The sequence below is a fragment of the Drosophila serrata genome, unplaced genomic scaffold (genome assembly GCF_035046125.1).
Source record: "Drosophila serrata isolate PLE 108 unplaced genomic scaffold, ASM3504612v1 contig_165, whole genome shotgun sequence".
In the NCBI taxonomy this organism is placed as follows: Eukaryota; Metazoa; Arthropoda; class Insecta; order Diptera; family Drosophilidae; genus Drosophila; species Drosophila serrata.
In genome coordinates this window covers 2695842-2707442 of record NW_028257063.1, presented here as the reverse complement: position 1 = coordinate 2707442, position 11601 = coordinate 2695842, and the positions used below count along the sequence as shown (strand labels likewise).

The 11601-nt window shown below is 38.6% G+C and overlaps 2 protein-coding genes across 4 annotated transcripts in view; one reads left to right on the top strand and one right to left on the bottom strand.

The window, feature by feature from the left end:
- Window positions 1-1311: 1311 nt before the first annotated feature.
- Window positions 1312-11601, top strand: part of LOC110177834 (SAM50-like protein CG7639) — a 114635-nt gene continuing 104345 nt past the window's right edge. Inside the window, exon 1 of one of the 2 annotated variants that reach the window (XM_086827044.1) lies at window positions 1312-2351. The gene's annotated coding sequence lies outside the window, so the exon portion shown is untranslated. Of the gene's footprint in view, window positions 2352-9205; window positions 9319-11601 lie in introns of those variants that run through there. The other variant, XM_020944781.2, reaches the window with a different exon arrangement.
- LOC110177809 (uncharacterized) lies at window positions 4931-8557 on the bottom strand. Of its 2 annotated transcripts, none has more exons than XM_020944699.2 (4): window positions 8504-8557; window positions 7405-7682; window positions 5127-7344; window positions 4931-5068 (listed from the first exon to the last, which is right to left on the bottom strand). In XM_020944699.2, exons 2-4 carry the CDS (start codon window positions 7676-7678, stop codon window positions 4999-5001), a joined length of 2562 nt encoding a protein of 853 aa, XP_020800358.2. In that variant the 5' UTR covers window positions 7679-7682; window positions 8504-8557; the 3' UTR covers window positions 4931-4998. The 2 variants fall into 2 exon arrangements, with proteins under 2 accessions (XP_020800358.2, XP_086683514.1); XM_086827388.1 differs by lacking the exon at window positions 8504-8557 and adding an exon at window positions 8164-8258.

Below are 11601 nucleotides of genomic sequence, written 5' to 3'. Positions count from 1 at the left end.
ACCTTTCTGACACGGGGTCGCAAATGCATTGTCAGTGTCAGCGGTGAGTGGCTCTCCCACCTCCTCCCACCACCGCCCACTTTTTAAGGAGGGTTGGCTTACGTCTGGCTAATGTATTACTTAGCGTTATTATGCCTCTTGCTTGCTTTTTTCCCCAAACATATCTCCCAAGTATTATTGTCAATTATAAAAAAAGCGACGGCCACAATGCACATACATATCCTATACTCGTACCCAGATAGAAAGGACTCTCGACTATTGTTGTGGTTTTTCGTCGTCCTGGGCCTTTGTGCTAGGCCAACAATGGTGTCCTCTTTGTCGTCTTTAAGTTGCAAAATATGCAAATAAATAACGATAAAGTAGGTAAAATTGTCTGGCCAACAACCGGAGCGAGGTTTGTGCTGGCCTCCGTCGCACAACTAGACCCTAGAGAGAAGCCTGAGCCCCGGCTCCTGGCTGCAAATCCTTAATGACGGGGGAGGTTCAGCTGGGCCTTATATGACCCCAGGGTCATATGCCACAAAAGGCGTGAGAGCAGAGGGGGGAACCCCCGGAGTAAGCCTGATTCTGATATGGCCACTTAGCTATAACAGAAAAGGGAAAAATCTTATGCGACGCAAAAGATCAATTCGATTGAGGAGGCTTTTAAAAATATTTGGGATTTTTTAAATTGTAAGGGGTTTGGTTTAAGGTTTTTCTTACTCTTGTTTTTTTTTTAATTGATTTTAAGGCTGGTCCGAAACTTAATAAATTTTTTAATCGATATTTTAAGGTTTCCATAAATCCTTATTCTGTTTGAGAAATAATACAGACTAAAAATAATATATTTTATTAAATTATTACTATTTATCAGTTGCAATTAAAGAATTACTGTTGGCAAGCTTATATTTTATTGCCATTATTTACAAAGTGAAATTCGTCATTCACTTTGAATCGGCAACATATTCTGTAAACAACAATAAAAACTCGGCAAATTAAAAAACACATATTAACTACAGCAGTGACTCTAAAAAATGGAAAGAAAAGGAAAACGCTGTGAAATGATAAACACAAACAACAACACCAATGATATCTGGCATATTTCCTCAGCATTGCAATTAATATTAACTTTTATTTTAAAAACGTTAATTCAAATATAAACCGCTTAAGAACTTTTATTTCGCATAGGCTTTTTTCTTGAGAGCGAGCTTACTTGCCATTCACACACTCACGCACGCACTTCAACACGCTTTTACTATTCTCCTCTTCCGCTCAAATCGAAAGTTCTAAGTGTTGAAGAGGGAGCGGATCAGATGAAATGCAGAGAGGTGAAGATCACATGAGCCAAAGTGAAAAATTTTGCGTGCTGCTGCTGAAAAGTGTTTTTAGTGTGGAAAAAACGTTTAATAATTGCTAACAAACTATTAAATCATTAAAACCAAGTGCGGCCTATGCGGGAACAGTGAAATAACCATTCAACAAACCGAATTCAATCAAGAATTAATGAAAATGTAAAGTGGTCGCTGCCTCTCCCTCTAACTCCCTCTGGCAGCGAAAAGCGGAATGCAAAAAAAATCAAATATTGGGCAATTGCCAAAGTGAAACTAATAAATAAGTACATATTTATGTACGTGAGTGATAAAAAATATAAAAGACAAAGCAGTAAGCAAGTGGTTATCAAATTAAAGCCACTAAAAGTGCAATCAAAAAACATAAGACTCCCGCCGGCGGCAGCAGCACCCGCAATATGTATGTGTGTATGTGCATATTTGTGTGCATGGCAGTATACATGCTGAGAAACCTCTGCCAAGCTGGAAATGCAAACTAACTGTTTTCCTGCGTTAAGCTTGGAGTTAACTGTTTTTAAAGCTTCAAATATAAAGTACGTTTTTAAACCAAGCGTATTTAAAAGTTCAAAGTTTATTGAATTTGCCAGAGACAATTAGTGTGTGTTTTCGTGAGTGTAATTTTACAGTGCTTTCCCTATCTTCTTAACGTAGAAGTAAAAAGGGGAAGGTAGAAGAGGTGTGATCAGCGGTGTTGTTGTTCGTGTGTGTTCTTTCCATTCCTTTCCATTTTTTGTTGTTTTTTTATTTAATTTTTTTTTGAGTGTATTTATAAAGTGCAGTGCAAACGCCAAAGTAAATATGTATCTTATTTTTTGTGTTACTTATTTTTTTTATTTGTTGTTTTTTTAAGTGTTTTAAAAAAGAATACATTAATAAATCTGTGAGTGCCTTTAATATCAAAAAAAGGAAGGAAAGAGCTTCATCGCGTGTGTGGCTACAATTCGGTATGTGTTGTGTGTAATTTAATTTTCTATTTAGCAGGAAAAAATACTAGGAAGAAACAAAAAGAAAATATGAAAATCGGTAAGTGAAAAACCTACATTATTTGTAGTTTGAAAATTTTTAGAAAAAAATAGAACAAAAAGAGCTTTTATAATATAAAATTATGGTGCAATAAAATATTTAATTTTTAAAATTATTCAGCGAGATATATGTTTTGAAATACAATTTTTCCTACCTGTTCCTCTTAATTTATATATATATATATACTTAACTGTCATATTATAGCAGAATCTGCGCTTATTTTAATTAAATTTTAAATATTCTCTACCATTGCAATTTATTTATACCCTCATCGGAGGATTACACGTGTTCGACCGGCGATAAACCAATATATTATATCTGTATATATAAGTATTAATGTATGTTATTTTCAGTTGCATATAATTTTTGGTGTGTGTGGATCTAGATAAGGTCTTTTGATTTACGCGGCTGTGAACTCTCGTGGCCAAATCGTATTTGAGACACATTTCGGGAATTGAATCGTAATACATTTCAAATTCTGTATTATCTCGGCTTGTGAGGCCCACAATTTAATTCTCTTCGGGTGGAAACTTTGTGAGGAATCGCTGTCCTTGAAAACCACTTAGCCGTCGCTATATAAGTCTTTGGGACTAAGCCCGATATCGTCGGGGAAGCGAATTGTTTTTCTTTTTCTTTTTTTTTTTGGCATTGGGTCTTTTTGCTATTTATGCCTCTTTGATGGCCTGTCCATAGGCGATTTTTTTTTTGTATATTTGGTTCAGCTTTCTGATTATTTCCATTCAATTTGGCCGTTTTGCGTTTTGGGCTTTCAACAAGTTGTAGCCTTGACAATATTCCCTGGAAAAGGATGGGAGGGGGGAAATATGAACACAAAACAAACAATTACCGCGGCAACAGGGCAACCGGCAAATCCGTCGACTCCCTCGCCTGGGTTTTTGCGTAAAAGGGAACTTCCCTTCGTGGTCCTAAATTTTTTTTTCCTCTTTTTTGCGTTCGTTTTTTGCAGCTGCCAAAACAGTCAAGTGTTTCGGCCTTTGTTGTTGGTGTTTACCCTCCCTCGGCTAATCGAATTTGATTGCTTCACACTGATAAGAGCAGCTGCCATGCCTCACCTCAAAGATTCCCCTCTCTCTATTCGCAGATCCTGCATCCTGGATGGCCCCGATCCCACTTGAGCCAGTGGAAGCCCTGGCCTGGCCGGATTTTTATTGCGTTTCATGTTATTGTATTAGCCAAAGCATCCGCATCCGTGGCATATGCTTTAAATATATATGTATGTATATAACTCTACTTTTACAAATTTCCTGTAGTTGGAGTTTTGTGGAATATTCTAGACTTGAGGCTGAGGTTGTGAAAGATTAATTTGGGGTATTAAATTGAGGATTCGGACAAGTTTACAGCGCCTTAATTTTATTATGATTATATATTATATTACTTATATTTTTATAGAAAAATATTTAAAAGTAAAATTTTGAAGTTTAATTATGGAAAACCTGTAATCACATAAAAATGTTAGCTCTTATCCTTCTAAGAGGTACCTCTTAGTCGCTACCCCTCTGATAAGACTGACCCCTTGAACTCGAATCTTTTGTTAGATTTCGCGTTTTGTTTGCTTTGCTGATTTCATCGCCGATTTTTATGTGCCCTGTGCGTTTATTATTCTTTACGTTTTTCGCGCCTCATTTTAACCCCTTTATTGGATTTCCTTACCCTTTCCTAGTCCTTTTTAGTCCTGTAGCCCAATGTTATGGAGCGCGCGTGTCGAGCGGAAATGCCTCATTTTTGTTCCAAAGTGTTTTGCATTTTTGTGACTTTTCCCCCGGTTGTGTTTTGCTGTTAGAGTTTTGCCTTTTGGTTATTTTTTCTTGGTACGATATGCAAATGCTCTGCTGGCAGTTATTTGTGCTGGGGATTTGTTTTAAGCGCCCCTCGCTCTCTAGCGTGTTAGTCATATGTATTTGTGTTTTAGTTTAGTTTTTGTCATCCTGACATGGGATATGGAGCGCGCTGAGCTCCGCTTTTCGGTTTACTTCTGTACAAATTGTTTTTGGGTTTACTTTTTCTGTTGATTTATGCATTTCTAAAAGGAACAACTAGAAAATGCGGCAGATCTTTCATCATTTTTTTAAATGGATTGTAAAATCTATGAAATCTATCGGCATAACTTGCATTTTAATTTGGAAATTAGCACATTGATCAGATTTTAGCAACATAAATTGTTTGTGCTATATTTGGTATTTGCATAATTCTTTTAAAGGAATAGATTCTGGTCTCCAAACAAGGCGTATTTTAAGATTTATCTATTTTGTACGATTTTATTTAGGCTACAAAAAATGCGTAAATTTAGCGATGTGAGTCGCCAACCATCGATTACACCATCGAGAACTATCGAAAGTACTTATAGTGTTATTATGTATTCTCCACCTCTAACTCTGTCGCTTTGTTTCTGAATAAAATAAATATAATCTGCCCAAAGTCTGGTAGAAAAAAAACTGTACACTTTAATTCAGGAGGGGAAAAAACATCCCTTTTAATAATTAATAATAATTAAAAACATTAAATGTTATTAGTCTTGAACTGTAAAGTAAGTCGCTTTACATATTTCTTATCAAATCCTCCAAACTTTGTATTCTTCCTACTTCGCATTGAAGATGATAACGTCTCTCGTGTTTTGCAAATGTTTCTGCTAATTCTGGTTCAAAAATTTCCACTCGGCCGGCAGTCGCTCTTTGAACTCGGGATTCGTTGTCAAATAGCTGTAATGTGAGAAATCACAAGATAAAATTAGCTAAGAATAAGTTTACTATAACTCACTTATTGAAAAAACGGTTGACGTGGGTAAGCGACTTGAAGACAATCGCCTCGACTTCCGGTAATTTGATTATAAAGTATGAAGCCTGCAATTTGGCTGGATATGCCGGTAATTTATTGGCATAAATATATCCGTGTATGGGCACCGATGCTTCAGGCGAGGCTACAGGCTGATCCTGACGAGTTCCTAGGGATGACGACAATCCAGTAACTTTTATTCCCAAGGATTGGAGTTGCAAGGGCACCGTTACTTGGCTGCCTAACAGCGAACGGCGTGAGGATGACGCACCTGCCGCCGGAATTTTTGTGGTGGACACTAATGGGGTAGGTTTGATTTGGTTTTGCATCGATTGATTATTGACTGGCATATTTGGTATGGGATATATCTTAAACACTCCTCGTGGAGCTGCTACTGCTGGTTGCTGTGGCTGGCGGACGGGAGCGGACTTAGGTGGAGCATATTTCTTGAAAACTGAAAAGCTTTGTGGTGTCGCTGAAGTTGGCAATGCATTCGATGTTTGTGGCTGAACTATTTCAGAAAGGGGTCGCTTTCTACCAATATTAACCCGCCCATTGTTCTGGAGTTCCTTGTTCTGTGACACATTGCCAAAAGCTGGCAAGAATGGAGACCATGGTGTAGCTTGCTCAAGGCGGATCACCTTGCCATTAATGTTTACTGTTAAAGGTTTTCCGCTCTTGGACAGTATTCTCTCGTTTTCCACAGTTTCACTAGCTTTTACTGGCGTCGTAAGGCCCTGGGCTGGGATATTTGACTTTGGATATATCTTTACCGCGGAATTCGGCCTCTCAATTGTTACGGATTTGATCTTAGGTGTCGCCGGGTATTTGAGGATTGGAATTGTTCTGAAATTGGTTATCTTGTTGCCATCATTGACTCCTTGTTGGTTTGGAGTGTAATCCAACTTTGTGTTTGATTTTGCGCCAGGTGTTGTAGTGTTGCTACTGGTTGGATGTGACTCTTCTAGCCGAAGGATCTTTGCAGGTTGGCCATGGTCTAGGTTATCCGTATCCACATTCATCTCGTTAGATTGTTCAAAGATCTCAGCTGTCGAAGGTAGATCTTCCTCCCTCGCCCTTTTTTCCGCAAGACAATCACGGACATTTGAAATTGAAATAGAAGCATCCAAAGCCAATCTTGGATTTGGCTCAATCTCTGGTCCTGAGGAACTGCCTGTTCCATCAAGCTGCAGCATTTGTGGTGGTTCCTCCTGCACTGCACCTGACATTTCTCCTCGTTTCGATATCAAAAGGAACGGAGATATTTTCGAACTTGCCTTGCGAGAAAGATTGCTTTTCAAGCGTTTGATGTGCCAATATCCCTGCATACCCTGCAATCCCATGATATGATTGTTGGTATTATAATTCTGCCATTCGCTCCTCAACAATTGCACTGCCAGCAGAGGTAGTTCATCGTGATCTAGGGCGTATCTGATGTCCAACACACTGATGGCTTCGGAAACGGTGGGCGTCACGTTGCGGACGGTAGCCGCCATAAAAACATGGTTGTTTGTGTGAACAACCCAAACAGATAAGTAATGAGACTCGAAGGCGGCCAGAAAGTACTTCCACTGGCTGAGGCATACAACTCCCTCTACGGGAAACGGGAAGAGTTTGTGTTCCAGGTCTTGATGAAGGTGCAGCTTTCTGTCTAATACATCCTTGTTAGAAATATTGATCTTTAGTTCAGACTTTGTCTTGAGTTCCTGATCCTTGTCCTTATTTACTGCCTCCAATTGTTGCTCAAAGCTGGTGGCCACTTCTGGTTGGGAAAAAGTATTGTCCATGGGCTCCTGCTCAATGATAACGGGCTGGCTCTCAGGTGAGTCACCGCCGCAGAAGCACTTGTACAGCTGATGGGTTGGGCAGAAAGGGTCCAAATGATCAACGCCTGTAAGCCGGCTAAGCTGCACATAGATTTGCTTCACCTGTGCCCGATCCGTATCGCTAACAGTGAGAGTGGGAGCTGCAGGTTCAGCTACCATCAGATTTTGCTGCGTTAAACTTCGCGTATTCCTTCTATTCTGGGTCCCAAAAAAGTCTGCATACTTTTTTGGGCGCATGGTACAGCGACGCTTCTTGCCTTGCAAATCGTTGATCAGCACCATCTTATTATCGCATATCACCAAAGTGGAGCTAAAGTCCTTCTCAGATTTCGTTCGGTTGGCATTGAGCTTGTCGTGTACGTTTAACGGCTTGTTGCCTAAAAGTTGGATATGAAAACGTTTGAGGATTACAACAACTAATAAAAGCATAAACTCACCATCAGATTTTATGGCATCGGCACTTATAATGTTGGCATTCAAGCGGCGTAACTCATTGATCAAACGTTTTTGCTGTCTTGAAAGAGCCTTTGCCTTTGAGGAATTGTTGGCCTCAGGTGCAAGAGTCGGGTTGCCGTCGATCTCCAATGATTGTTCCATATCTGAGACTCCCATACCGTTGCGACTGTTAAGATGCACTTGCTCCTGTGTCTGTTCTGAACGTTTCTCCTCCTGAAGCTGCTTCATCTTCTTGTATGCCTTGATCTTGCCCATCTTTCTGTAGTGATTAATTAAAAACAAAAAGCTGATATTATTAAGATAAAAGAACAAGAATACATATACATCTGACTAAAATTATAACACCCTGTAGGGGTATAAAAGGCTTTTTACAAAATGCTAATTTTTAACTATTAGATTAATAGTTTTCAAAGAGAAATATTCTTATTTTAAGGAAATGCCTTCTCCCAATTTCATTATTATAAGTAAGAGTTTGAATTGATGGAAAAACACATTAAAATAAAAATAATTAGACATGTATTTAATATCTAATTATTTTAATTTTATTTTTTTATGAAAATTCATCAAAGATTCATCAGCAACAGTATTATTATTTATTTATAATGAATAATTTTCATTGGCTTATTGCCTTTTTATGCCATTCTCACACTGACACATTGCCAAATCGATGTAAAGAGCATGCGCAGCTGTCACAGGAATGACTTTAATTTTTTGCTGTTTCTATGTGTGAAAAAAGCTACCGAAATGCATATGCATGTGTGTAGATATATGCATGTATTAAGTTGGGTGTCTCATTCGAGATTTCGCCATTTGTACAATAAGATTTTGTGAAACTATATAGTAACTACGGAACACTTTCTTCTATATGATGTTCAATTATGAATTTTTGTTACTAACTTTGCATTGGTTAAACCCAAGGCTTTCTTTTTTTTTGTGGTTAGAATCAAGCATGGTGCTGCAAAAAAAAAGGACCTACATAAATACATACGCACTTACAAAAACGATCGCAAAAGTGTTCTAATATTAGCTTTTAGACTCAATAAAATGAAGTTTTCTTACTCAGTAGTTTCTTGTACTCACTTTTTTAGCTGCTAGCTGGGTTTTCACGTTGCTCTCCTCGAAAATTTGCGTTAATGACAGGCGAAAAAAAGAGATGGGCCACCAATTAGCCACGGTGATGTCAGATTAAGATTATCGATAATTTTAATATCGATACAAACAGTCAGAAGCTGGAAAACGTAACGTTAACGGAAGCACGGGAATCCTTAGTTATTCTTTAAGAATTAAAATTCAATATAGCAAAGAATAAACTTTAGTGTTGGAATCGCGACAGTGGAAGAAATGTATTTGAAAACCGGCCTTTTCAAGAAAAGACTGCACCTCATTTAATCAAACTTTATATTTAAAATAAATTTCGAGGTTAAAAGAATGTCGAAAACTATCTCATAGATTAATTTAAGAAACATTTTCGAATATCTAAACCTGTTTTTGAGGTAAACTAATCCATTACTTCTTTTTTCAATTTTGTGTGTTGAATGCAACCATTGTAAACATTGCATCTGCGTGGCGTCTTCTAGTGTGCCCGTCGCCATTTTCTCAAAGAATACTTTCATACAAAAGGAAGACTGAATCTAATAAGAATTTGCAAAACCACGTGGTTTTCTATTTTTAAAGTAACATAACTTTTTTAGCACCCAAATCCAGTCGATCGTATGGTTTACTTCAAAACTTATGGTCTCTGCAGTCAATTGGTCATCAATCACGTAACCAGAAATCAAACCAAAATGCCCAGGGAATCGAATCCAAAGTTCACTGGACTGTTCGGACAGAATTGAAACCTCAGTGAAGGCTTAATGCCGCCTCAGCAGCCGCCAAGAGGCGAACCGAACTGAACCGTGCGTCATAAATAAAAGAAATGAAATCATTTCGAGCAATTTGTCTACAATTTTGTGTCACACTTTCTGCGCCATTTCTCACATGCCATAAAAATGCTACACACATACTTACACACACACACACACACGACACCCATCGATGGTAAAGAGTGCTGGGTAGCAAGATGGCCACCCGGCAAGGTGTCACGCTGATAAATGGCTCTGCCTTACTTACGCCAACTTCTTCACTATCCCTCAGGTGCCCGCTACTCTTAAAAGAGCTCTTCCCCCCACCAAAAAAAAAAAGAACAAGCCCCAAGCCCTGCAGCAACCAACCACCCATTCCCTTGGACATTTTGCGTTTATTTTTCACGAAAAACTTTTCCATTTCTCGCCCTTTTGCCGTGTGCCAATTTCAAGAAAGATTTCCTTTAAGTATAATAAAATGCAGTGTCGCTGTCATAAATCTATTCCGCTCGATTGTCACCACGACGCCGCAAAATTGAAATGCATTGACATTGAAAAATTTCTAATAAAAGCAGGGAGAGGGGAGAATATATCCTTTTTATGTTAAGAGGGCGAAAATTTTAGCACAAAGCGCTTCAAACTTTTTGGCATTTTGCGCAGTGTTAATACGGAAATTAAATATTTTGAATAGCGACAGCAGAGCAGAGGCAAAAAAAACAACAACAAATAGAAGGGGGAAGCGGTAGCGACAGAGTCTCGAAACAATTTCAAAACATTTTAGTTGACAGCGACCCCGGGTCACACACACACACACACACACCGAGTGAAACGCGAACAAATACATTCGCAAGCGCTGGTCATGTTTGCGCAGGGAAGTATGCTACACATTCATCCATATTCCACGAAAAACAAGCGACTCCATTGTATGTGTGTGTGTATAGAGGATGTTCTTAGAATTTATTTCGCGAGGAATTTTATTACAGGAAATTAGAATTTTTCAATTTTTAATCTTTTTTTTTTGGTATTATTGGTAAAGAGATTTAATTGAAAAAGTCTTATATAATTTTCTTTGAATAAGCAAGAGTTATATTATTAATAAAGGCATTAAGAATATTTTGGGAATATTCCTAGACATTATTTTGGGAAGAAGTATGCAATTCTGTCTAAAATAATTCATAAACTCTGTTAAAAAATTCTTTTTGAAAACTATTTATAAATGTTTTATTATTTTACACCTTATTTCTCAAACTAAACTTTCAGTGTTTTCTCAATACTTAAATTTTAAGTACTTTTTTAAATCATTTTTGTTAAACAGAACTTCTCCATTTTAAGCATAACTTTTACGCCATACATATAGTTTTTTTGTTGCCGCCTGACAAAAACGTTTTTGCGAGTTGGCTTAAAAATTCTAATAACACAAATATTTGCAGATGAAAGAGGTACTAAAAGGCATTTGGCCGCATGCTCCACTTGTCAACTGTCGACGGGGACAAAATGTGAGAGGGGGGATAGGGAAACAGGGGGTGGTGGGAAAGGGAGTACAGTAACCAGACCCAATGACCCCTGACCCCACTCCACTCTGGGGACTTCCTCCCGTCCGGTTCGTCCATCACTCAGATCCCGGTGTCGTCCCGGCGCTGGCACACTTTTTGACAACGTCAGAAAACTGGAAAAGCGGCAAGAGCGAGAGACAACAACAGCAACCAGCCGCAGACGAACGGACAAGTAATAGCAACATACCAAAACAAAACTCCTAGAAATAACAACTAAAAAAGACTACTAAAAAGGGGAGCAAAAAAAAACCTATAGTTTTTCCCATTTTTATTTCTTTTTTGTAATTTTCGTTGCATGTTTGCTGCGTTTTGCACTTTTGGTGAACATTTTTCATCTGTGCTGGGCAAAACTTTTTGACATGTTGCTGTGCAAATTGAATAAGTCCGCACCGACACATACGCAAAAAAGACATTGCCAAATAATGGCTAACACACACACACACACTAGCACAGAGAGAGAGAGAGAGAGAGAGGCAGACAACCACTTTGTTTGTTTCTTTATCCCAAAACGCCGCCCCAGGTCGCAATAATCAAATTTGCAGCATCCATCCCCGGCATCCTCCTCCGCACTTCATCATTCCACCTGGCAGTGTCCTGACAGCTCCTCTGATCCCTCTCTGATGCACTTCTACTCCTGTGTGTTGCTAGCTTTTGTGATATTGCCAAGTTTATTGCCATCCAACGAGGGGACTTGGCAAAGGGGAGTGCTAACTAATTTCACAGCTCAAAGCCAGAATTTCGGCAATCATATGTGGCCTGGCCAATGGTAAACAGCTTTGCGGTC